Source organism: Eptatretus burgeri, chromosome 5 (genome assembly GCF_056783735.1).
Source record: "Eptatretus burgeri isolate ZD-2024b chromosome 5, Ebu_testis_v1, whole genome shotgun sequence".
NCBI lineage: Eukaryota > Metazoa > Chordata > Myxini > Myxiniformes > Myxinidae > Eptatretus > Eptatretus burgeri.
The window spans coordinates 111,151,126-111,177,620 of record NC_140965.1 but is presented as its reverse complement, the minus strand read 5'-3'; the positions used below and the strand labels follow the sequence as shown (position 1 = coordinate 111,177,620).

At 43.8% G+C, this 26,495-nt stretch overlaps 1 protein-coding gene across 8 annotated transcripts in view; it reads right to left on the bottom strand.

The window, feature by feature from the left end:
* LOC147027160 (E3 ubiquitin-protein ligase TRIM17-like) overlaps positions 1-20,361 on the bottom strand; it is a 78,061-nt gene extending 57,700 nt beyond the window's left edge. For 2 of the 8 annotated variants that reach the window (XM_085883349.1, XM_085883350.1), the window contains exons 1-2: positions 19,902-20,058; positions 4,087-4,312 (exon numbers count right to left, since the gene is read on the bottom strand). In XM_085883349.1, the coding sequence (XP_085739475.1) occupies positions 4,087-4,312; positions 19,902-20,043 (368 nt within the window). In that variant the 5' untranslated portion in view covers positions 20,044-20,058. Of the gene's footprint in view, positions 1-4,086; positions 4,313-10,228; positions 10,520-10,621; positions 13,371-19,556; positions 19,640-19,896; positions 20,059-20,215 lie in introns of those variants that run through there. The other 6 variants (XM_085883356.1, XM_085883354.1, XM_085883353.1 and 3 more) reach the window with 6 other exon arrangements.
* Positions 20,362-26,495: the final 6,134 nt, after the last annotated feature.

Below are 26,495 nucleotides of genomic sequence, written 5' to 3'. Positions count from 1 at the left end.
AAGAGCATGCTGGCATACGTCGTCAGACGTCGATAAATTTTCAGCATGTTGAAAATTTATCGACGTACTCAGCTTATGACACGTTCCGCATACGCTGGCATAAGTTGTAGGCACGTTACGCGATTGTTGACACACGTCGACACACGTTACTTGTACGTTACTCATAAGTCGAAACACGTCGACGTAATGGTCAGTGTTCCAGACTCCCTGGTTTTTTTTTTCTTTCGGTATGACAGTGATGTTGACACTGATTTCTAGTGCGATTATGATTTAAATCGTTGAGCGGCAGTCTATTAATTATTTTATATCATAACCGCACTAGAAATCGAAGTGTTAACATCACCGTCATGCCGAAGAAGAAAAAGAAAAACAAATAAAACAGGAGTCTGGAACACTGACGCTAACCATTACCTTTATGTGTTTCGACTTATGAGTAACGTACAAGTAACGTGTGGCGACATGTGTCAACGATCGCGTAACGTGCCTACAACACGTTACTCAGAGGTGAGAAATAAGTTTCGGGTATGCGAAACATTACCTTGACATCTTTCGACTTATGAGTAACTTCCAAGTAACGTGTGTCGACTTGTGTCAACGATCGCGTAACGTGCCGACAACTTATGGCCAAGCGTATGCGGTATGTGTGAGTCATACCCTGGCATACGTCGACAAATTTCAAGCATGGAAAATTTGTCTGACACCTCGGCGTACTATGACGTATGCCAGCGTACAGACATATGCCAGCATACTACGAAAAAAACCAGCGTACTACGACGTATGCCAGCGTGCTCTTAACTTATACAAACTTACCCATTACGTATTCGATGTGTGCCAGCGTTTTAGCCAAATTTTACATATGTCAGGAATACGCTGGCTAAATCGTCAAGGTGTGACAGGTACTTTAGGGAATCCCAATGCGAACGTTGGGGTGAAAGCATATAGTAATATATAAGTGTGTGTGCGTGCGTGCGTGCGTGCGTGCGTGCGTGCGTGCGTGCGTGCGCGCGTGCGTGCGTGCGTGCGTGTGCGCGCGCGCGTGGATGCGATAAAATTTTTAGAAACATAAAATGAAAAAAAACGTGATGTGTGTGTTGTTCATAAAGCATAACATTTTTTTTCTCTGCTAACTCCACTCACCCCACCCATATCTCTCTTTCTCACTCTCACTCTCACTCTCACTCTCCCTGTCCCATCCTTGCTCTGCCCCTGCCTAATACAGAGCAGCACCCTCACACACATCTCTCTCTTCTCTCTCCAGATGTGTCCGGGCATTTATTATGTCCAGACTTCGTTAGTCTCCGGACTTGTCCGGGCGGTATTTATCCCCGAGTGTTTTTTTTTCTCCAGATGTGTTCTGACGGAGTTTGTCTCTGGATGTGTCCGGACGGAGTTTGTCTCTGAACGTGTCTGAATGGAGTTTGCTCTGGATATATCCAGATGGAGTTTGTATCTGGATGTGTCCAGATGGAGTTTGTCTCTGGACGTGTTCGGACGGAGTTTGTCTCTGGACGTGTATGGACGGAGTTGGTCTCTTGACGTGTCCAGATGGAGTTTGTCTATGGACGTGTCCGGACATAGTTTGTATCTGGGCATGTCAGATGGAGTTTGTCTCTGGACGTGTCCGGACGGAGTTTGTCTCTGGACATGTCCGGACGGAGTTTGTCTCTGGACGTGTCCGGATGGAGTTTGGCTCTGGTCGTTTCTGTATGGAGTTTGGCTGTAGATGTGTCCAGGCGTTGTCTTTCTCTGGACGTGTCCAGGCATTGTTTGTCTCTGGACGTGTCCGGGTGTTATTTGTCTCTGGACATTCCAGGCGTTGTTTATCTCCAGACAATGTTTATCTCCAGACGTGTCTGGGCGGTGTTTGTCTCCGGAGAGCTTAGCTCTGGATGTGTCCGGGTGGTGTTTGACTCCGAACATGTCTGGACAGTGTTTGTCTCTGGATGTGTCCTGAGGGTGTTTGTCCCTGAATGTGTCCGGGCGGTGTTTACATCTGACTGGTGTTTGTGTCCGAATGTGTCCGGGCAGTGTTTTTGTCCAGATAGGAGTTGGTCTCCAGACGGTGTTTGTCTCCAGCCGTGTCTGGGCGGCATTTGTCTCTTGGTTGTGTTTGTATCCAGACTGCGTTTATCGCCGAACATGTCCGGGCAGTGTTTGTCTCTGGACAAGTCCGGACGGAGTTTGTCTCTGGACTTGTACGGACAGAGTTTGTCTTTGGACATGTCCAGACAGAGTTTGTCTCTGGACATGTCCGGATGGAGTTTGTCTCTGGATGTGTCCGGATGGAGTTTGTCTCTGGATGTGTCCGGATGGAGTTTGTCTCTGGATGTGTCCGGATGGAGTTTGTCTCTGGATGTGTCCGGATGGAGTTTGTCTCTGGTGTCCCGATGGAGTTTGGCTCTGGATGTGTCCAGACGGAGTTTATCTCTTGACGTGTCCGGGCGTTGTTTGTCTCTGAATGTGTCTCGGCGGTGTTATCTCCGGCTGGTGTTTGTCTCCGGCTGTGTCTGGGCGGTGTTTGGCTCTCGGTGGTGTTTGTTTCCAGACTGTGTTTATCTTCGGATGTGTCTGGGCGGTGTTTGTTTCCAGCTGTATTTATAGTATGACCAGTAGAAAATGTATTTTGGACATTATTTTGTTTCCATCTTCGCTGTGGTTCCATGCAGCAACATTTTAATGAGACAGTATGAATCATAATTAATGCTCCACCACAATTCTGCCTTCCCTTCCTCTCACCTCTCCTCACTCTCCCTCGTTCCTCGCTTCCCCACTCCTCCTCACTGTCCCTCACTCCACGCTCCCCATCCCTCCTCTCTCCCCCTCCCTCGTCTCTCTCCCCCCCTACACCACCTTACTCTCCCCACTCTCTCTCCCCCACCCTTCTCTTTTTCTCCTCCCTCCCCCCCCCTTTGCATTCCCATCAGCAAAGCTACGCGTGGTGGTTGCTACACATATGGATAAATAATATGTGCATGTAAAATATGTTTGTATATATATTTTACGTATGAAAAATGAAGACCCACTCACATCTCTCACCAGTGAATGGAGGGTATTACCAATTAGCACTCACCTAATCAATTAACCCAGGTGGCTATGATTATATGAATAAATTGACTCCTCCCATGACCTCGCTGAATAAAGTTGCATAAAGCAACCATGTAAGGCTACAAAAGGTAAGCCCTTTGCTGCTGCAAACCCTTCTCAGAGTTCCTCCACAACTGTAAAGATGTTCACACAGAGCACACACATAAGAATCCAAATGCAACACACCCCCTCAGCTGCCGGACCGGTTTAATTGCTGATTGGAAATTCATCAGCGACAGCACGGATAAAAATGTGCATCATGAGGCGCTTTATTGTTCAGACACCATTGCGGCTTGTTCCACGTCAAAGCATTTTTGAGCAGGCCGAAACAAAATGGCAGCTTAAGACCCCTGGTGGGGTGACAGTGGGCTGACCAAGATGGCATGCCGCCATCTTGGTAAGGCTTTTTAAAAAGTTTTTTTTTTGATTATCACCCCTTGAATTATCTTCATCAGAGGGTTTTTAATTTATCCAAATAGCCTGTTTTCATTCATGTACTCCCTTGGAGTTCCGTTAGTATGCATGCAAAGATTCAAGCCACTAGGTTTCATGTGTTTTTTTGAGTTGTGGTGCGCACACGCGCGCACACACACACACACACACACACACACACACACACACACACACACACACACACACACACACACACACACACACACACACACACACACACACACACACACACTTGTTATTATAGATAGAAGATAGATAGGAGCATGTCTCATGCAGTTGGCTATGACATTGACATCATTCAACGTATCTTTCTAGAATGTGTTATCACTAATCATAACGTTTTGTCTGTCTCATGTTCAACAGTTCCCTTAAGCTGGTATCAGCTTATATTCAGTAAATACAAACTTGTAACTTATGTCATTCAATGAATCTTCTCACCAATCCGAGCCAACTTTCAATTCGACTGCACTCGTGCCTCATTCTGAATAGTTTACTATTGTCAATTTCACCTTACTCATCTCTTGTGCAGTATTATTGTGATAATCTTACAGTATCATATCATGTGCACCGATGATGTTGGATATTAGTGAGCCTGGATGAGCTCCAATGCAGTTAAAGTTAGTGCATTCAGGATATTCATTCGATGTGGTTTTTTGTCGGCAGTCATTGCAGGCGAGATGCGAACATGGCAGCACGACAAAAGGAAACTTCAGTTGTCCACCACAAGTGGCGCATGGTGGATGTCCACTGCAGTGACTCTGGTTCAAGCCCATACCTGAAAAGAAAAAGTACATCTCATCTCAAACACATTTTCAAGTACTGAGTTAAATACACCAGGTGAAGGGCTCATCTCTGATGGGCACTCAACCACTGTTCTTCTCAAACAGCTCATATAACCATGTTCTGTGATGGTGGCTTTATGTAAGTCGTTTCAAATTCAATCATTTTGTGTGCACATATACCGTATGCTATCTTAACACTTCAATTCTAGCTTCAGTTTCCACTTCCACTTCTGGGCTGAAACCAACACACACCACCAAGGGGCGCTATTTCAGATACATAGATACATACATACATTGATCCATAGATACATACATACATACATACATACATACATACATACATACATACATACATACAGAGACATGACAGAAGTCAATGGACACCTTAAATGTATTCATTTCATCTGTATATAGCAAGTTTTACTCAGTGATTTGTATTAATATTCAACCATTATTTGCAGAAACGAGTTCCTGGGTCTTGTACGACAATTAACGATGCCTCGAACCCAGGGAGCACACGACCTTTGCAATTTTCAAAGAGGACGAATTGTTGGCCAATCAGAAGGTGGAGCCAGCCAGTATCAGATCGCTCAGAATCTTGGCATTCCGCTTTCTACTGTCAATTGGGTGATTGTGCAATAGACCAGTGAAGGCAAGGAATCCACAGCTTCCCTTTCTGGTTGATCTGGGCCTTCAGAAAGGTGTCTTTGAGCTGTCAAGCGGTCTATTGAGAAAACTCTTTTGAGAGTTTTGAGAGTATTGAGAAAACTCTATGACCTTTCCTGGGAAAGTCACATTTCCAACCTTGCCTCAAAAGCCAGTCGCCGACTGGGAATCCTCCGTCGTGCAAAGTCCTTCCTCGGCCCTCTTGAGCTCCTGACCACTTACAAAGCTTTTGTCCGTAGCCTGATGGAGTACTGCTCTCCCCTCTGGGCTGGTGCTCCTGCCTCCCACCTTTCTCGACTTCACGCTGTCGAAACCAGGGCTTTTAAGATCATTGGCATCTCCCGCAATGAAGCTGAGTCTTTGGGCCTCTCACTCAATCACCGCAGGTTGGTCGGTGGTCTTTCTGTCTTCTACCGACTCCTCTCCAGCCTTGCCCCCCCTGCTCTCTCTGCGATTTGTCCCAACCACATTTCCACAGGGCGCTCAAGGTCCGCCAACAACCCCCTTCTGGTAAAACTACCAAAATCACGAATCACTGCTCATCTTCACTCTTTCATTCCTCTTTTTTCCCGCCTTTGGAATAAACTTCCTCACTCTATTCTTTCCCATTCTTCCCTTCAGGCTTTCAAAACAGCTGTTCACCACCACCTCTTATCTTCCCCCATCCAAATCCTCGATCTTTTCTACCCCCGATAATCCACCCAAGCCCACTTCCTTCAATTCTCCTGCTTTCCTTCCTGAAAGTCCCTTTAATGTCCATCTTCCCCTCGCCATGTTCCCCGTCCCATCCCCATCCCTCTCCCTTCCACAGTTCACCTGTGTCTGTTCCCCAATGTTTTGTCCCTTCCACTCCCGCCCCTCTTGTCTCATGCCTCCTTGCTGTGAGTTGTGTGTTAGCTCTCATACGAGCCTCGACCAAGGTATTAAAAAAAAATAAAAATAAAAAAAATAAAAAAAACTCCCTGTTGTTAGGCAGAGGGTGTTGGAGAGGAGGTCCAAGTTAGCTCAAGAACTGCCATGCGGTACCTTCATCAACTGGGCTACGATGGAAGAGCAGCGAGGAGGAAACCTCTTCTTTGACCTCTTATAGCAGCTGGGACAGGCGGAGGTGATGGTGCAGTGGGGGCGGGCAATGGCGATGGTGCAGTGGGGGCAGGTGGCGGTTACTGTGCAGCAGGGGCAGGTGGTGGTGACGGTGCAGCAGGGGCATGCGGTGGTGATGGTACAGCAGGGGCAGGTGGTGGTGACGGTGTAGTGGGGGCAGGTGGTGGTGATGGTGCAGCAGAGGCAGGCGGTGGTGAAAGTGCAGCAGGGGCAGGTGATGCTGATGGTGCAGCGGAGGCAGGCAGTGGTGACGGTGCAGCGGAGGCAGACGGTGGTGAAAGTGCAGCAGGACAGGTGGTGATGAAAGTGCAGCGAGGGCAGGTGGTGGTGACGGTGCCGCAGGGGCATGCGGTGGTGACGGTGCAGCGGAGGCAGGTGGTGGTGATGGTGCAGTGGGGGCAGATGGTTGTGATTGTGCAGCAGGGGCAGGTGGTGGTGAAAGTGCAGCAGGACAGGTGGTGATGAAAGTGCAGCAGGGGCAGGTGGTGGTGATGATGCAGTGGGGGCAGGCGGTGGTGAAAGTGCAGCAGAGGCAGGTGGTGGTGATGGTGCAGCAGGAGCAGGTGGTGGTGACAGTGCAGCAGGGGCAGGTGGTGGTAATGATGCAATGGGGGTAGGTATTGGTGAGGCTGCAGCGGGGACATGTAGTGGTGATGGTGCAGCAAGGACAGGTGGTGGTGACAGTGCAGCAGAGGCAGGTGATGGTGAATGTGCAGCGGGTGCAGGTGGCGGTGGATGTGCAGCGAGTGAAAGTTGTGGTGGTGGTGCAGTTGGTGCAGGCAGTGGTGATGTGCAGCAGGTGCAGGAAGTGGTGTATGTGCAGGCAGTGGTGGAGGTTCAGCGGTTGCAGGCAGTGGTTGAGGTGCAGTGGTTACAGGCTGTGGTGGAGTTGCAGTGGGTGCAGGCAGTGGAGGAGGTGCACTGGGTGCAAGGAGTGGTAGTACAGCGGGTGTGAGGAGTGGTGCAGCTGCTCTGGGTGCAGGCAGCGGTGAAGGTGCAGAAATAGAAATTGGTAGACATGAGATATGGGAGACAGTTTTTGTGGGTGATGAGATTATTAAATATGTTGATTCTACATTCTGCAGGAAGGATTGTAGATACAGAATTCTGTGTAGTTTTGAAGGAGCGGAAGTTAGGGACATTGAAGGAAGGATAAACGATATTGTATCAGGTCATGGCAGGAAGAAGTTGGTTGTGGTACACCGAGGTGTGGATGATGTTGGGAAAGTTTACTCAGAGGTTTTGAAAAATAGATATAGGATATTGGGTAAGTGACTGAAAGCAAAGGGTTGTGAGGTCATGATTCCTGTGATCCTCCCAAGATTAGGAAACCATATAGAAATTATGAGCAGAGCAATAGACGTCAACCAATGTCTGTAAGAATGATGTAGGGAGGAAGGTTTTACATTTAAGAAGCAGTGGAAATCATTTCGGGGACAAAGGGAGTGTTTTCAGAATGATGGCTGTATATTACATAGAAAGAGGGCAGCAAGGTTTGCAGTGGGAATTGAGGAAGGAAGTCAGGCTTTTTTAGGTCAGCGGAGGGTGGGGAAGGTATTGAAGAAGGAACGGATGAAGTCATTGGGATGAGTAAGGCCAGGCAGGAAAATAGAATTTCAGGAAGGAGAAAGTTAAACATATTCTATTTCAATACCAGAAGTTGAAATAATAAGAGAGCGAGGAATATGATATAGTTGCAGTGAGTGAGACATGGTTTAAGGAGGAGAGTAGCTGGAGGACAGGATTAAAAGGCTACAAGGTGTATCGGTGTGAAAGGAAGGCGAGAATAGGAGGGGAGTAGCAATCTGGGTAAATGACAGCATTGCATCAAGTGAAAGGGGTGACATTAAGGAAGGAACAAGTCTGAAGACGACGATGGTTCACGAGCGTTTTTTGACGATGTAGATTGTTTCAGAAGTCAAGGATGAGACAGTCATAATGTTTGACCAAGTTATTAAAATGATCAACATGATGTGGTATGAGTGACAGGTTATTAGCTGCAAAATGTCGAAAACCCGGTTTCGTTCAACATCTTTCAAAATTTGACCTTTGCATAACCTTTAAAGGTCACAAAACAATGTTGACATTAAAATAAGGAAACAGAATACGTGCTCTAGCTTATTGGAGTTAGTTCGTCGAAGAAGGTCGAAAACCCGGTTCGATTCCCACAACTTTGAAAATTCGACCTTTGTGAACTTTCAAGGTCAAAGGTCAAGGATTATGACCTTTGGTGCAAAACCTCCTCTGGAACATTCCAGGAAGAATATAACGTCATATAGGCTATATGGCATTTCACACTCCTCGGATTATCCATAATTTGATGAAATCAGCGTAAAAACAAACTTGAAGTTGGCGCCACGGGCAAGGTGTTGGAGATAGAGCAAAATGGTTTCAAGACTTTCGGTGGGGAATGACCTCAAGATTATGCATAAAAAATGTTATCATCCAAGCTCTCAAAGTTTGGGCGGCCGTATGATTTTTATATCAAAATTCGAAATTTTCTAAGTTCGTGACCTTGTGACCTTGACCTTGGGACAAAAATGAAAAATCGAGCTCTGTGGGGCTATGCAGGTGCCATTGGCCTAACCAAATACCGAAACTCCTGTCAGATTCGACAAACTCCCTAGGAGAAGATGCAAATTGAAATCGGCTAACCCCTAAAAACACGTTTTTTGGGCGTGGCTCCGCCCATAATTGGTGCACCACACCCATTCTCAGGAAAACATAACTAGATCATAATATAAACCTCCCACCAAAATTTTATCAGGATCGGATCAAAACCCATGGAGCTATGCTCGGGACAGACAGACCGACAGACATACAGACATACAGACATACAGACATACAGACATACAGACATACAGACATACCGACATACCGACATACCGACATACCGACATACCGACATACCGACATACCGACATACCGACATACCGACATACCGACATACCGACATACCGACATACCGACATACCGACATACAGACATACAGACATACAGACATACCGACATACCGACATACCGACATACCGACATACCGACATACAGACATACCGACATACCGACATACAGACATACAGACATACCGACATACCGACATACCGACATACCGACATACCGACATACCGACATACCGACATACCGACATACCGACATACCGACATACCGACATACCGACATACCGACATACCGACATACCGACATACCGACATACCGACATACCGACATACCGACATACCGACATACCGACATACCGACATACCATAACGAATATAGTGATCACTTATTTTTTTCGTGAACCAATAAATGTAGAGGATTCTGTATGGGTAGAGATTAGAGACTGTAAAAACAGTAAGATACTGGAAGGATGCTTTGAAAGGGCTCTGGGTGTGAAGGAAGAGGAGTAAGGAGGAATACATGAAGAATTCAAAAGGGCATGTGGTAAGGGAAGAGTATTGATTGTGGGGGGTTTTAACTTGCCAGGGATACATTGGGTCCAAGAACAGGGAAAGGGCAGAGCAGATGAGGATTTCCTGATTTTCGTGCAGGATTTCTTTTTAACCCAGTTTGAAGATAAGCCCGTGGGGGGGGGGGGGCATGCAGTGTTTTACCTCCTTTTAAGTAACGATTCCAATATGGTGGAGGAGGTGGAAGTTGGGGAGTATTTCAGATCAAGTGACCATAACATTGTGTGTGCAAGGACCCTATTGAGGGTTAGAGTTCTGGAAAGTAATGTAAGGCTATTAGATTTCAGGAAGGCAAACCTTGAGGGTATGAGGAGAGAGTTGGGTGATGTAGATTGGGAGAAGCTAACAATAAGACAATCAGCATCAGAAAAAAATGGAAAACCTTCAAGGAGCAAATGTGTAGAGTGCAGACTAAGTACATTCCAATGAGGTGTAAATCTGGACGCAGGAAGAGGTCAGAGTGGTTGAGCAGTGAGATCAGGAACGCTATTAAGGAGAAGCAGAAGGTATTTATAAGGTATAAAATGACAGGACTGGAGTTAGATTTATATCATGATCAGAGTAAACAGAGGCAAGTTATGAAAATACCTTGGCGTGCCAAAAGAGAGTATGAGAAGGACATCACTAAGAATGTTAAACATGAAAGCAAGGCTTTCTATAAGATTCACTTACCTTGGCATTGATATTCATGTCTCTACTGGCTGTGAGCCAGAGGTCAACAGACGTCTAGGTCAGGCCTGGTGAGTAATGGATTCACTGGATCATGGGGACTGGCGCTGTCGTTACCGGTGCAGGACAAAAGTTTGAGTCTTTAGGTCCTTGGTGCTTCCAGTCTTGCTGTACGGGTATGAGACTTGGACTCTGACCAGGGATCTGAGACAGAGACTTAATTCCTTTGGTTCCAGGTCTCTTCGGAGAATCCTTGGATATCGCTGGTTGGACTTTGTGTCCAACGAGTGGCTGCTGAGAGAGACTCAAATGAGATGTGTTACCTGCATAGTCCGTGAGCATCAGCTGTGGCTGTATGGATATGTGGCTTGTTTTCCTGACGCTGATCCTGCTCACCAGAATATCTCAGCAAGGGAGTCTCGTGAGTGGAGGAGGCCAATTGGCTGACCACGTGCCTCATGGTTACAGCAGGTTGATCAGCATCTCAAGGAGATGAAAATGGGCCAGGCATCTGCCTGGGGAAGTGCCAGACGGAGGACCCTGGAGTACTGGTGGAAAGTGGACGCAGTGACGCGTTGCTCTCCTGCATGCTTCCATACCTGACCAGACCTGATTCTTTAAATACATCAGGGGAAAAGAACAGGGTTGGACTAGTGTGTGCCCATTGAGTAAGAGCACCTGGAGAGTGGTTAGTGAGGTAAGTGAGATGGCAAGCTTATTAAACAGGTATTTTGCTTCAACTTTAACACAAGAACAGTCAGGAGAATTGCCATTAGCTTAGAGTAGTTATCAAGGAGGTGAGAAAGAGCTTTTACAGAATATCGAGGTTCGAGTGGAGGAAGTAATGGAACAGCTCGGTAATCTAAGAGTAGATAAGGCTTCGGGTCCAGATAATATGCACCAGAGAGTATTGAGGGAAGTGGCTGAGCAGGTAAGTGAGATGTTAATGGATATTTTCAATCGCTCACGATAATCAAAACAGGTACCGGAGGATTGAAGAGTAGTAAATGTAACACCATTATTTAAGAAAGGATCCAGAGAAGAATTGGGAAACTATAGACCTGTTGGTTTGACTTCAGTTGTTGGAAAGGTGTTGGAGACATTAATTAAGGACCAGATGAGGAACCATTTAAATAAATACAAACCAGTTAAAGGTAGTCAGCATGGGTTTACCAAAGGTAGTTCCTGTTTGACAAATCTTTTAGAGTTCTATGAAGCAGTGTGTGATTGGCTGGATGAGGGAAAGGCAGTGGACATGGTATATCTAGATTCTAGACTGTAAGAAGGCATTTGATAAGTTACCACATCAGAGGTTGTTAGCCAAAGTGAGGGCTTGTGGAGTGGATGATCAGGTAGCTAATTGGATTGCAAACTGGCTTAGTGATAGGGAGCAGAGAGTGGCTGTGAGTGGGTGGATGGTCTTGCTGAGAGGATTAAGTAGTGGGGTACTTCAGGGATCAGTACTCGGACCATCACTATTCATGATTTACATCAACGATTTGGATAATTGAGTGAAGAGGAAGCTTTCCAAATTTGCAGATGACACAAAGCTTGGAGGTGAGGAATAGCAGAGGGGGTGGTGAAGAGATTCAGGAAAGTATTGATACTTGCACAGTTTGGGCAAAAGATTGGCAGATGAAATTTAACCTGAGCAAGTGTAAGGTGTTGGAGATGGGAAGAGTCATGAAAATAGAGATTACAGGATACAAGGGGTAATTTTGGAGTGTGTCGCAGAGGAGAAGGATCTGGGGGTGTAATAGATACAGGAGGTAAGCAGGTAGCACAGTGCCAAGCAGCTATAGGTAAAGCAAACAGGGTTTTAATTTGTATTTGGAGGGGACTCATTTATAAATCAAAAGAGGTGGTGTTAACATTGTCCAGGAATTTAGTGAGGGCCACATTGAGAGTATGTTTCGTTTTGGTCACCACAACTCAGGATGGACATGGATGCCATAGAGAGGGTTCTGCACAGGGCTACTAGATTGATTCCGGGCCTTGCTAAACTCAGCTATGAGGAGCGGCTGAAGGAGACAGGGCTTTATACACAAGAAAGAAGACAGTGACGAGGAGGCATGATAGAGATGTTTATGATAATTAAAGGCATAGATAAAAGAAGTGTAGATAAATTTTTCAACATGCATGGTGTTGGCTTATTGGTTCGGATGGTGGGATTGGGATCCCACTTGCTGTTGAATCAATACCAAGTGGGGTTGACTCTGCCTGTCATCCTTCCGAGGTCAGCAAAATGAGTGCCAGCTTGCTCGTATCCTGTGTTGGAGTGACGACCCATCCAGGATTGTGTCCAATCTCCAAGGAGACTGCTTAGGCAGCACCAACACTCTGCACAGAGTACCAACGCTCTCTGCACTTTAAGGAAGCTTGAGTATTGATGGGTGATTGTGTGCCTGTGTACGGAGTGCTGTTGGTGGGGGTCTCGTCAAGGGGTTTTGTGTGGATGATGTGTTTTTTTAACCAAGCCCATGAGGAGGAAAAAAAATACAAAAACTTCAAAAAATAAAATAATAGTAAAATTTCAAAAAACTACAAAAACACTGTTTAAAAATATATATATAATTTTGCATTTTCTTCTTGGCCCTTGTGTTGATAAATGAGTGTGGTGTTGATGTGGTGCTGGCATGATGGGCTGAATGGCCTCCACCTGTGTCTGATTTCCTTGTAGTCCATTTGCCAGAGAAGTAACCTTGTTGTCCTCAAAAGTGCATGGTTTTATGGTGGTTTCTTATTCACTGGCATGCAGAGACAAAATTAAGCTTGGTTGCCCGGATGGCAACCATGGAGAAATCTGTTATTTTTGCGCAAATACAAGATGGCCGTCATCGACCGGGCTGAAAATATAACTTTTTAGGTAATGAACTTAAAATTACACGAGACATCTTTTCCATATAATTTTGGCACGAGGAATCGATATTTAACCTTATTTTTGTGATTAGAAGTAAATTTGAGGTCAATGTTAGAGTTCCTGGCAATTGTTTGCCGTGTGAGATACATTTTGAATGACAACAAGGTCACTATTCTGACAACTGGACGCTCACATACGACATTAATGCGAGTTACTAATTCATTGTTTTGTTTTTACAGATATGGCTGATTAAAGGTGCATTCTTCCCGTGTGTCCAGGTGGAGGGGAATTGAAGAAATTCGCTGATCAAGCAATCAAGACATTGATCTCCTGTGCCAAAGCCTGTGGAGATGAAGAGCTACGTGCAAAACTACAGGACATTGTTGATGGTGGTGGTGATGCTGTTCGCATAGAATGTCACAAAGGATGCTACTGTACTTACACATCAAAACAAAAAATTGAGAGACTTCGTAAATCACAGAAAAGAAAAGCTGAAGATGATTGTGTTACAGTGACAACAACATCTCGCACACAGGCAACAGGCAGTGGTGTGTTTGTTTACAAATGTGACTGCATTTTTTGTGGCAAAGAATGTTTACCTGTTGATGACAAACATCCAGAAAGATGGGATCGTGTTCGTCAGTGCATGACTAAAGAACGTTTTGACAAGGAAGTTAATCCCATCCCAACTATGAAAGATGCCATCATTAGTGCTGCTGAGCAACGTAATGATGAAGTAGCCAGAACGGTCAAGTTACATATTGGATATTTGGTTGATCTCCCTGTGGCTGAGTGCAAATACCATGTACGCTGTTATAACAGTTTCATGACAGTCCCTAAATATGCTGATTTGCCAACTGGTGTTGCAGAAGAAAGTGCGCTAAAGAACATCATAGAGCGCATGAATTGTGACAGGTCAAAGATGTGGAATAGCATTGAACTGCATTCCCTGTACTGTGATCTTGGTGGCAAACTCACTCGACGTGATATGTTTAGCAAACGAACAGACTGCATGAGTAAGGACGTTATGTTAGTTCGGGTAGATGGATGTGCTACCATTGTTGGTTTCCGTGAGTCCATTGCTAACCATCTGAAAATGGTTAAAGTGGATGATGCAGATGAGAGGAGTATTGATTCTGTGGTAAGGCAGATCAAGAAGGAGGCACGCTCAGTCAAGTACAACAGTGCCAATTATGACCTCTCAGAATTTACACAAGCCAACACAATCAAGGCAACAAGCCCAACTTTACTGAGGTAGATTTCAGACTTAGTGTCTGGTGGTGAAATGACCAAGAAATCACTAAGCCTGAGCCAGTCAATTCAAAGTCATGTTACAGGTACCAGAAATCAGACAACATTAGGACTGGCTGTCAAACTACTGCACCGCCATGGCAGTTCTGATCTTCTAAAGCTCCTTCATGAATATGGGTTCACAACGTCATATGATGAGGTCCTGAGATTCAGGAAATCTGCTGCTCATTTTCTCCGTGACAATGCTCAGCTTCTCCACCAATTCATGGGTTTGAGTAGAATGCGTTCAACCATGATGAAGCAGACATTACAATGATCTCACACCTGCTCATGGCTGCTGAATGTAATGCAAGAGTGATACGTATCCTCTCTGATGACACTGATGTTTTTGTATTGATGGTTTACTGGGTTTACCAGCGCAACATCCAGGCCACAGTGCAGATGGAAAGGTGGGATGGAGCAATTTGGAATATCAACACCACCTGTGACCAGCTTAGCCCCAAGTGTCTGCAGCTTTTGGGAATGCACTACATCACTGGCTCAGATACAACGTCATACCCATACGGCAAGGGCAAAGTGTCAGCCCTGAAGACGCTGAGAGCTGGCAACTTCCCTGGTTTGTACTCCGCACTTGGCGAGCTGAACGCAAGCCATGAACAGCTCATGGAAGCAGGGCAGACATTCTTCTGTTCCCTGTATGGTCAGCCAGAAGGTACCAGGATGAGTGAGATGAGGTACTATATGTACACAAGGAAGTCTGGCAAGCCCCTCAAGCTCATGGCATTACCTCCAACTGAGATCAATCTCTTCCGACATATTTTGCATGCACATCTACAGACAGTACTTGCAAAATCAGCTGATCAGCAGGCCCCACCTGAACTTGACATTACAAAATATGGATGGGACATCAGAGATGGAATCCCAGTGCCAGAAACTTCTGCTACTCCACCAGCCCCTTTGGACCTCATGGATGTTGTGCGGTGTGGATGCAAAGCAGAGGGGAATGCCTGCAGTACTGCAAGTTGCAGTTGTCACCATGTAAAGATCTCATGCACGCTATACTGCAGTTGTGGTTGCAGTGACAAGTGCTTCAACCCACACAAAGACTGTGGAGGACAGTGAAAGTGAAGTGGAAGAAGGGAGTGTTGAAGCAGAACTGGAAAGAGACGAGGATACGGAAGGGGACGAGTACAATGAATGGGAATGAACAATACTTAAGTTGTCTACTAGGCTCTATGTCCTCTGTTCCTAAGATGTCCAATATGATGACATGACAATGTGTATGCTTTCTGATTATCAACATACTGTTGTGAAACATTCATGACACTTCACTTTTGCATTGGTGTTGCATAATTTTCAGCAGAAAATAGTCATGGACATTTCATGTGAACCTCTATTTATTCCTGAATGTAAAAAATAACCACAAAATTGAATTCCTCATGTCAAAATCATATGGAAAAGAGGTATTACACAGGATTATATGTTGACCGATTGATAACTTAGTCCCATCGTCTGACCTGTGGTGGCCATCTTGAATTTATGCAAATTACAGGAGTTCCCCAAGGTAGCCACCCCGGCAACCAACCTGAATTTTATTCATGGACCCATGTTAGTCCAAAACAATCATAAAACCATACACTTTCCACATCAACAAGGTTGACAATGGAACACATAATAACCGCAAATGGACTATTGTATAAAGTGGTGGAGAACCACTCATCAGACGAGGATTATAAGAAGATTTCAGTCACTCATTATCCCTTTGAGTATGGTGAAATAAATCATTAAGAAGTACAAGATGTATTATACCATGCAGACTCTACCCAGATCAGGTCACCAATCCAAACTCAGCAGCTGGGAAAGCAGGAAACTGGTTTGGGATGTCACTGTAAATCCAACAATGACCTTGAAAGCTCTGCGAGTTTCTATGTCCGAGATAGGGGTCATTGTTCATCAATCAACAATGTCCCGTTCCCTTCACAAAGCTGGCCTATATGTACATGCGGCAAGAAGGAAGCATTACTGAAAAAAACCACATCTAAAAGCTCATATGGAGTTTGTGAAAAGCATCATAATGACAGTGCAGGCATGTGGAGAAAGTTTTGTTGTCAGACGAGACAAAAAAGTGAACTTTTTAGTGTAAATTCAAAGCGTTACGTCTGGTGCAAGCCTCACACTTCATCTCACCAACTCAACACCATCCCTACTGTCAAGCATGGTGGTGGCAGCATCATGTTTTGGCGCTGCTTTTAATCAGCAGGAACTGGCAAGCTTGTCATGATAGAAGGGACAATTGACGGTGAAAAGTACAAGAGAATCCTTGATGAAAACCTGCTCGATTCAGCCATGAATATGAAACTGGTTAGGATATTCACATTTCAGCAGGACAATGATCCGAAGTACAAATCCATAGCCACATTAGAGTGGGGGAATAAGAAGTAAATAAATGTTCTTGAGTGTCCTAATCAAAGTCCTGACTAGAACCCAATTGAACATTTATGGTGAGACTTGGGGATTGCGTTCCATCGACGATCCCCATCAAACTTGGCAGAAATAGAGCGATCTTCACGTGAAGAATGGGTAAATATTTCACCGTCTCACTGTACAAATCTGGTGGAGATCAACCCAAAAACACTTGAAGCAGCCTTTACTGCAACAGGTGCTTCCACCAAGTACTGACTTATGGGGCTGAATACTTTTACAACCAGTGAATTTTGATTTGTACATGTTTTATACATGTATTCTTGGCATGTAACCTCCTTCAACTATAACAGTGTTTAGCTTGATATCTTCAGTTTTGGATAAAAAAAAGTTCATTTGTTAAAATTGTTTCAACATAATTCATCAAAATGTGGCATTATTGGATGGGGGTGAATACTTTTGCAGGCCACTGTTTTTACATGATGGCTGCATTTTATTAAGGTAGAGCTTAAGTACAGTGGCTGTTGAAGTTGAGAATTAACCAGTAACTTCATGCGAAAAGATCAAATAAATATGGTAGATAATGATGTCCAATATCTTATATGTGGCAAGTGATATCCCACGAGACTTCCCAAGCTTGTAAATTTCCATAACACATTGCCACAACTAGTTATCTCTATTTAACAGTTCACACACAAGCAGTATTCACATTGATTATGAATATCGATGAGGAATAAACATCTGAGTTTTATACATTGGAATCGACATGGTAGAATGGCCACAAAGCTGCCATGAAGTCTTCAAGCATAAGTGTTTAAAACACTCATTTTATGTTTACATGGCAGCAATTTGATTCATAAATGAGCCATTTCCTGGTTATTACTACTTGCCTTGTGTGACTTATCCTCAGAGCAGTTTGCCTCCATGTTGAGAGCTTCACCCCCTCTTTGGAAATCCACATTGATGCTTCTTAATGTTTTGCAATTTAATCTAAGGGCAGCGGATTGGAAATCAGTTTTCCTACTCTTAGGAGGGCTGCCAACCAAGGCCGATGAGCTTCTTTTGCCCAAAAGCAATCTGTTTGAAGGCACCAAAGATCCACCTTAGACACCTCTCCCTAAAGTTTGAAACGGTATCACACCTGAAGTAAGGCAGCAGGAGTTTGTTTAGGAGAGGCTGTTTGAGACCTTGACTTGATAAGACTCATCTTTGCTCTCATCTGGGTCGATCTGAAATTCACTGCTTACACAAACCTCCACAATATTTTGACACGCGCTGTTTCTTTCACATTCTCTCCCTCTCCTGGCCATTGCTACTCAGTTTTTGTCATTCCCCCTTTCCTCCTTGTATATGTCCACACCCCAACACCTTTCGATAGTCTGTAAACCCTCTGCCCTTTGTTATTTATCTTCTACATGAGTCAAGACTGCTGTTGTGAAAGAAAGAGGGAATCCTCGGCACGCTTTCAAAATCCTTTCAATTCTTTCAATTCTGAACACCAATGAGAAGGACATATCTGGGACTTTTGAATATACAAGGGAAATTAAAAATTATGATATTTACCATTAATCATGTTGGGGGGGGGGGGGTTGGAAGCTGCAGTAACTGTGAGGGCTGTGTTATAAATATATTGTTTGTTTGGTTCCAGGCCATAAGAGAAATGAAACTAGATTTTGCCTCGATTGCTAAAACATCCCCATGTGTGTTTTTTTTTTAAATATTCACTGTGATTTTGAGTTGCATTAACAGGAAATCATAGGAAATCAACATCTCTGTCTCATCCACAGATATTTGCTGTTTCTCCTCTATTTCTGTGAGTCCGATTTTCATTCAAGAATTGAACAATTGTGGTTAACCATTTTGAAATTACCAGTCTTTCATCTAAATGCTGAAAATTATGTTTAAAAGACAATTTGAATCACAGAACCGAATCGGTGTAAACACACACGCCGCATGACCAAAATGCCTTGTTTAGCATTCATACGTCATTTCCAAAGTCACGTATTAGTTTATTGGCCATTTCCATTTTGTGTAGTGGTCCATGATAATGTTTAAAACAAAAACAAAACTTTTATCTGCGAACATTTAGTGTTCTTCAACCCCCGTCCCCCTGCAATCCCCCCCATACCTACACCCACCCCTACCCCTTCACTTTCTCTCTCCTGTCCAAATCAATTAAACATGATTTATGGCAATTACTGTATATCATAACTTGAAACAATAGATTGTTGTCATATATTAAGATTTAAAAAATTACCTTCTCTACTGAAGGTGAACGAGGGGTATGTTTCCACCCATGTTTGTCTGTGAGCAGGATATCTCAAAAAAGTTGTGAACGGATTCAGACGAAATTTGGTGGACAGGTTGGGTGTGTGACAAGAACAAATTGATTATATTTTGGTGAAGATGTGGATCCAGATACAGTACTAGAATTTTAAAAAGAGATCCTTCACCATCGAGTGATGGGACTAAAACAATATATAGCACAATATCTCAAAAGGTTATGGGCGGATTATGACAACACAAGGTGGATGAGTTGTTTCAGTGACAAGAACGAATTGATTCGATTTTGGTCTAGGTCCAGATCCAGCTTGTCAGCGGGATACAAAACGTAAACTATTAAGCCTGGCATAGGTGTGTGCTCTCTCGAGTACCGTTATAGTTTACCATGAAGGATATACGATGTATTTACAGTGGGTATAATAAGTATTTACAACAAAATTACAAACCACTCTGTGAAAATTACCAAAGGTTCACTGTGGCTCAATATACAGTAAATCTACGATTCATCGATCATACTTTTTCTCTTGGGGTTTGATGTGGCTCCTGCTTTCGAAGTCAAACTTGTTGAGGATAGTACACCAATGAATTGTTAACAGATTCTGAATGAGGTAAACACATCACAACTATTATGCTTCACCAGACAGGACTTTCAACGCAAGAAGATGGAGCCCATAACAAACAGGCATGGACATGTGTTGAAACAGGAATACAATAAACGTTTTCAAAACATGTCACTTACAACAACTTTAAGAAATGTGTGTAAGTAATAACATAGTCAAACAATTTCTTCAATACAATAACATTATTAAAGGTGCATCTCAAGAAATATAAAGTTACTATCGCTTCGACAGCTTACCTTACCTATAACCCTGTGAAAACTGTTTAGCCTCTGGGTAACACTTCCTTGCAGCTTCCCGTTTTCGTAAACAATAGAAAGAATGTCGTTTTTCAAGAATACCCAAAAGGGTTTTTCTGATATCAAGATAGCTGTTAATAACAACATATTCCAGACATCCTAAGAAAATTATATAATTCAGATTTTTCAGCTTTGCTTGTAACTAACTACATGGTGGAACATACATTTGTCAAATAAGTTGAAAAGGTATGTTAACTGGCATGGGAAGCAAAGTAAAGTTGATATTTTGGGCATTAACCCTTCTTTTGCTCTGACTTACGGTTATAATGTCCAAAAATTCAGCTTTAATTTCCTTCCCAGAGCTTTGTCAACGTTGAGTTTGTAAAACCTATTACTCGAACTGTCTGCCGACACAGACCAATCCTAACCTTCCCAAAGTGGAGTATTCTTCAGTGCTTATAACTGGTTTTCTTCACCTGCTAATCTTTAACCTCGTAATCGACAAATACCTTTGCACCTAAAAGCAGGAAATGATTTACAGGAGAATATTTCAACCCTCATACTTTTTTATTCCTATTAATTATTGATGCTACATTTCATTCCCTAAATCCCAGCTGGGTCCAAAGATGACAGCTCAGAAATTGGTTGTGAAGGACGAAATAATAATAAAAAATATAACCTAGAACCTAGATGATGGTTTAGTACTCTGAGCGATTGAAGAAACTCTTGGGTACCATTATAACTGTGGGCACTAATTGTAGAATCAAACCCAACAACAGGCATATGCCTCCCTCTTATCTTATGGTGGTATGGTGGTGTTGGGGGGGGGTGGGAGGGGTGGAGGGGGGTGGGGTCTTAATGAGTATCTCAAACTCATTCAGCATGAAAACTGTTTTTCACCTCTAACCACCTTCGGTGGCAGAGATTATGTTTTCACCCCTGTCTGTAAAATTGGTTGGTCTGATAAGTTATTTGTCCCCAATCCATCTCACTGGAGGAGACGAGGATTTGCTCTCCATCCCTCCGTCCCACCTTTAGTTTTTCCGCCATTTATCCATACCCTTTTAACATATTCAACTGAAACTTGGTACATAGCTTTATTATGATAAGCTACAGAAGTTCTTGTTTTCAGGCATTTCGTCAATTTTTCACAAAGTAATGTCCTTTTGGGACTTAGAAAATATCACGGATTATACATGGCTCCGTTTTCAGCCTTCCTGACTCCACCCCACTGGTTTACACCCATTGGCTGGACACCTGGCCTGACTCCACCCCAATTAAATAATGTGCTGCCATTGCATAAAGCAACACAGATGGGCAGGCCTCAGGCCTTAGGCCTGGGTGTTAGTCCATGGCTCAGCACAATTGGAATGATCCCAGGTATATAACCATGATGTACTGTATTATATATGCACGTAAGCTGTGTGCATGTTTTTCCTTCATGTATGTACATCGGGTTATTTTTTAATATGAAATAGGAAAAGCCTATAAACGAACAAAATGCGGTGGGTTGGAGTTGCTTCTTCTTCATTTTGGGTCCGGTAGTGGCTCGGGTGTGCGTTTCAGCAAACAAATTTTTTATCCAGTTTGTTATCCTCGTTGTCTTTATCAGTTTCTAGTTTACAAAATATATCAGTAAATTATAATTGTTTCCTTTAATTTTGCCGAATTCACCCAAACACAGAAAGTTAGAAAGTTTATTCTTCTTAATTTTGGTTCCTATATCAGCTCAAGCGTGCATTAAACGCAAACAAATTTTTATCTCCCAAACATTCAAAGGGACCGGTAGGTGACATGTATTCTCGCTCTTGGTCTGTCTGTCTATCTGTTTGTTTGTCTGTATCACCACCTGCAGGTCACATTTTTACTCCGATCTTCACAAAACTTCACCAACTGGTGGAGGTAGTAACAAGTTGGAAGCCTATTGTTTTTGAGGTCAATAGGTCAGAAGGTCAGGGTCACATCATCAATTTTCAACTGATTCACATGCCAGCTATGAACAGTATATACAACATATTGTTGCGAATTCGCGCCCGCTGGCTGGCGGACGGCCACGTGACTCGAATCGCAGCACGTCGCCCACCGGACGGACAATTCAGTCGTGACCCTCTCGGACCAATGCCGGGAGCTAGTCACGGGTGGGGGTTTAACCTCACCACGATCGTACCAATTGCCCACCCGCGCAGGATAGGGTCGCTCGCCAAATTCGATCTACCTAAGTACCTGCGCGAATGGTCGACCGGGCGATCGCACCACGCCACAGGCCGACTCCGGACACGAACCGCTTAAGCGGTCCGTTCCGTGCTACAGTGATAACCGAGCGGTGTTATCGTCGGCCTCGACGGTTCCGATTAATTGTCGGGCGTATTAAGCCCACTACAAACCCTTTACGTGAAGCAGGATGGAGGGTCAATAAAGAAAAGACGAAGCAAAACGGGAAAACAGATCACGCAATGCACATTTATTACGCGACACACGGAAAGCACGCATATACAGCCAAACAGTCAAAATGCACATATAGCATTTAAAACAAAAGAAACAATGACACAGAGTTACTATCCACTACGAGCACACACGGCAACACTTATACAGTTCTACTTTACAGACGGCGCCAACACACATTTACTCAAAAGCAAAGGAAAGAAGCCACCCTCATAGACAAGGGGGCAGACGGGACTGAAGCCAATATGTGCGCGTGACCTGAAGGAGCGGCCAGGTCCGCGAGACCGGGGGTTCCTACCCGCGTCCTCGTGACGCGTTGGCGGACGAGCCACAGATGTGGCCGCGTGGCTGTGCCCCGACTCCGTGCTCCTTGGCAGGTTTCGTTGGCACGACGTTTGGAGTGGGGAGGGAACTGGGCCCCCTTTTTGCACTATCTCAGCACGGGGGAAAGGGGGAATTGTTAATGCCCTGGGGGAGCGAGAATGGCTGGCTGGCTTGGGTCCCGCGTCGAGCGATCTCACACCCAACCTCGTCGCCGACCGCCGTCCTTCTCGCCTCGGACCCGAGCTCCGTGGCCTCTTCCCGCAACTCTCCTCAGCCGACTGCAGAACCCAACTCGATACCTACGCCACCCGACTCCACTCTCTGCCACACTGATGACTCGACTCACTCTGCCCTGCCGACACACACTGCTCCTGCCACACTCTGCTACGATTCGCCTTGCGCTCGCCATTTTATAGGCCGGCAGGAGAAAACAATTTGCAAATATCCGGATCAGGATGACCTCGGGGGCAGAGCCACGCTCGCCCATTGGACGGAGGAAAAGTGGGCGTGAACCTCCCCTGATCCTAGAATTTGCATATATCGATTTCACACAGACGCACCTGGAGGTGGGGCCAAGTCGCTCCGTGCTTGCTAATTGGACGGATCAGAAGTGGGTGTGTAGCGTTCCTGATCTGAATTCTCCCTCGGAAAGGCCGCTACTTGTACTCTCAGCCCGGCGCGCATCGCTGAACGAGCCCAAGACAGCCCGACGCCCAGTGTCCACAGGCGGCGCGGGAATGGCCGTAGAAGAAGAGAGGTGAGGGTGGTGGAGGGTTTATCTGTGGTGGTTTGATGGTTATGGCGGTTGAGACGTGGTTGGTTCAAAATAAAGATAGAACAGAAAAACGGCTATCTCAAAGCGTCGCAGCCCGAATGAATCACATAAATTCCCTCTAAACAATGAGTTTGGGGCTAACTACACATGTACTTAGAGTTCTCTCACCTACGGGCCCTGAATGGTGGTTTGCGAATTTCCACAGCCATAACAATGTATACTACATTAAAAAAAATACTACACCTTTTAGACCCGTTTAGACAATTTTTAACCTTTGGACCTTTTAAGACTATTTATACCCTTTAAACGTTTAGACTCATTATACCCTGAAGACCACGAAGACACTTTAGACCCAGACCCTGAAACTCCCAAGGCCCTTGAAGACCCAAAGACCCTTAAGACCTTATAAGACCCTTGAGAGCCGAAAGACCCTGAATACTCCTTTGAACATGAAGACCCCATAGGCCCTGTTTGAATTTTTGTTTGAGGGCCTTCTGTAATAACACTTGAGTGTCAACAATCATAATCAAAAGCCCCCCATTGGTAAACCAACTCACTACTTGGCTAAGACGGTGCAAAATAAAATTTATTATAAAAATTTCTCTTTCTGTCTTTTTTTTTCAGGTTCTGCTCATCTTGGTTAGTGGCATCAGGAAAAGTCCCACAAGGAATAGAAAAAATGCCATGTGTCAAAGAAAATTTGCACCCATGTCCAAAGGAAGCGGTTCAGTTTGGCATTTTTAATATGAAATACACAAAGCCTAAAAATGAACAAAACCCAATTGAATTACCCTTTAGAACCCTCAAGAGTTACCTTTCAGAATTACCCTTCAGAACCCTCCTTTAGAATTACCCTTCAGAATAACACTTTAGAATTACCCTTCAGAACCCTCCTTTAGAATTACCCTTCAGAACAACACTTCAGAATTACCCTTTAGAATTACCCTTTAGAATTACCCTTTAGAATTACCCTTTCGAATTACCCTTTGGACTTACCCTTTGGAATTACCCCTTATAATTACCCTTTAGAATTACCCTTCAGAACCCTCCTTTAGAATTACCCTTCAGAATAACACTTCAGAATTACCCTTTAGAATTACCCTCCAGAACCCTCCTTTAGAATTACCCTTTTGAATAACCCTTTAGAATTACCCTTCAGAACCTTCCTTTAGAATTACCCTATAGAATTACCCTTCAGAATTACCCTTTAGAATCACCCTTTAGAATTACCCTTCAGAACCTTCCTTTAGAATTCCCCTTCAGAATTACCCTTTAGAATCACCCTTTAGAATCACCCTTTAGAATTACCCTTCAGAATTACCCTTTAGAATTACCCTTCAGAATTACCCTTTAGAATTACCCTTTTGAATTACGCTTTAGAATCACCCTTTAGAATTACCTTTTAGAATCACCCTATAGAATTACCTTTTGGAATTACCCTTTAGAATTACCCTTTGGAATAATGCTTTAGAATTACCCTTTAGAATCACCTTTTAGAATCACCCTTTAGAATTACCCTTTTGAAACACCCTTTCGAATTACCATTCAGAATAACACTTCAGGATTACCCTTTACAATTACCCTTCAGAATAACTCTTTTGAACCCTCCTTTATTTAGAATCACCCTTTAAAAATACCCTTTCAAAATACCCTTTAGAATTACCCTTTAGAATTACCCTTTAGAATTACCCTTTAGAAGCCTCCTTTAGAAATACCCTTTCGAAATACCCTTTAGAATCACCCTTTCGAATCACCCTTTGGAACCCTCCTTAAGAAATACCCTTTCGAAATACCCTTTAGAATCACCCTTTCGAATCATGCTTTCGAATTACCCTTTGGAATTACCCTTTTGAAATACCCTTTCGAATTATCATTCAGGATTACCCTTTACAATTACCCTTCAGAATAACTCTTTTGAACCCTCGTTTATTTAGAATCACCCTTTAGAAATACCCTTTCAAAATACCCTTTAGAATTGCCCTTTAAAATGACCCTTTAGAACCCTCCTTTAGAAATACCCTTGAGAATCACCCTTTGGAATCACCCTTTAGAACCCTCCTTTAGAAATACCCTTTCAAAATACTCTTTGGAATTACCCTTTAGAATTACCCTTTAGAACCCTCCTTTAGAAATACCCTTTCGAAATACCCTTTAGAATTACCCCTTAGAACCCTCCTTTAGAAATACCCTTGAAAATTACCCTTCAGAAGTTCCCTTTAGAACCTTTTATAACCCTTTAGAAAATTGAGTTGAAAACCCATGGATCTTGTGCAGTGGCACTACATTCGAGAAAGTAATCTAAATTATGATGAGAAAACAAAAGGTGTTTATAATTCGAAAGCATGATTGGACTGAGCAGTCAGGCATTCGGGCACTGACTGAGGGTCGGGAGCATCGAGAGGCCCATGCTCAAATAAGAAAAGGTTTACGTTTTCTGAAATAGGAGAGGAAGGCGTCTTTAACATGTATGCTGTATTGAAACAGACTATATTAACTGTTGAGGGTAGAAAGTCGATTTTGATAAATTCCCGAAAAAAATTCAGCAAAGTTGTATATTGCTGTAAAACACATTTTATTTGCTTTAAACAAACAACATTAACCACTGTTGAAGCTCCAGGTTCAAACTTTACAGAAAACGATTATTAACCATCAACGTGCATTGCAAAAAACAGGGTTTGTATCCTCTTTATCCAAAAAAGTTATTGACCATCTACATACGTCTTTGTGTTTATCTTTTCGAGAAATAGTATTCAATAGATGAGGGTGCGAATTGACTCGGTCACTCCGAAGGGCCAGCTATCTCCTTTATTTTACATCATACGGCTAAAGTGACCACTTGTTTTTCTTGGCAAAATGTTCAGTTAAGTGACATGGAGAAAATAACTTTCGTCCGTGTGTACATTTTATAACATACTGTTTCAGGCCGTTTGCCTGGAACCCTCCATGACGCTTTTGGACTAATGTATGTTCTGTAACTTTATAACACGAGGTGCACTAGTTTGTGGTTCGTAAATTACAGTGTATTGTTTTTAATTCACCATCTCATTATTATTCTGTA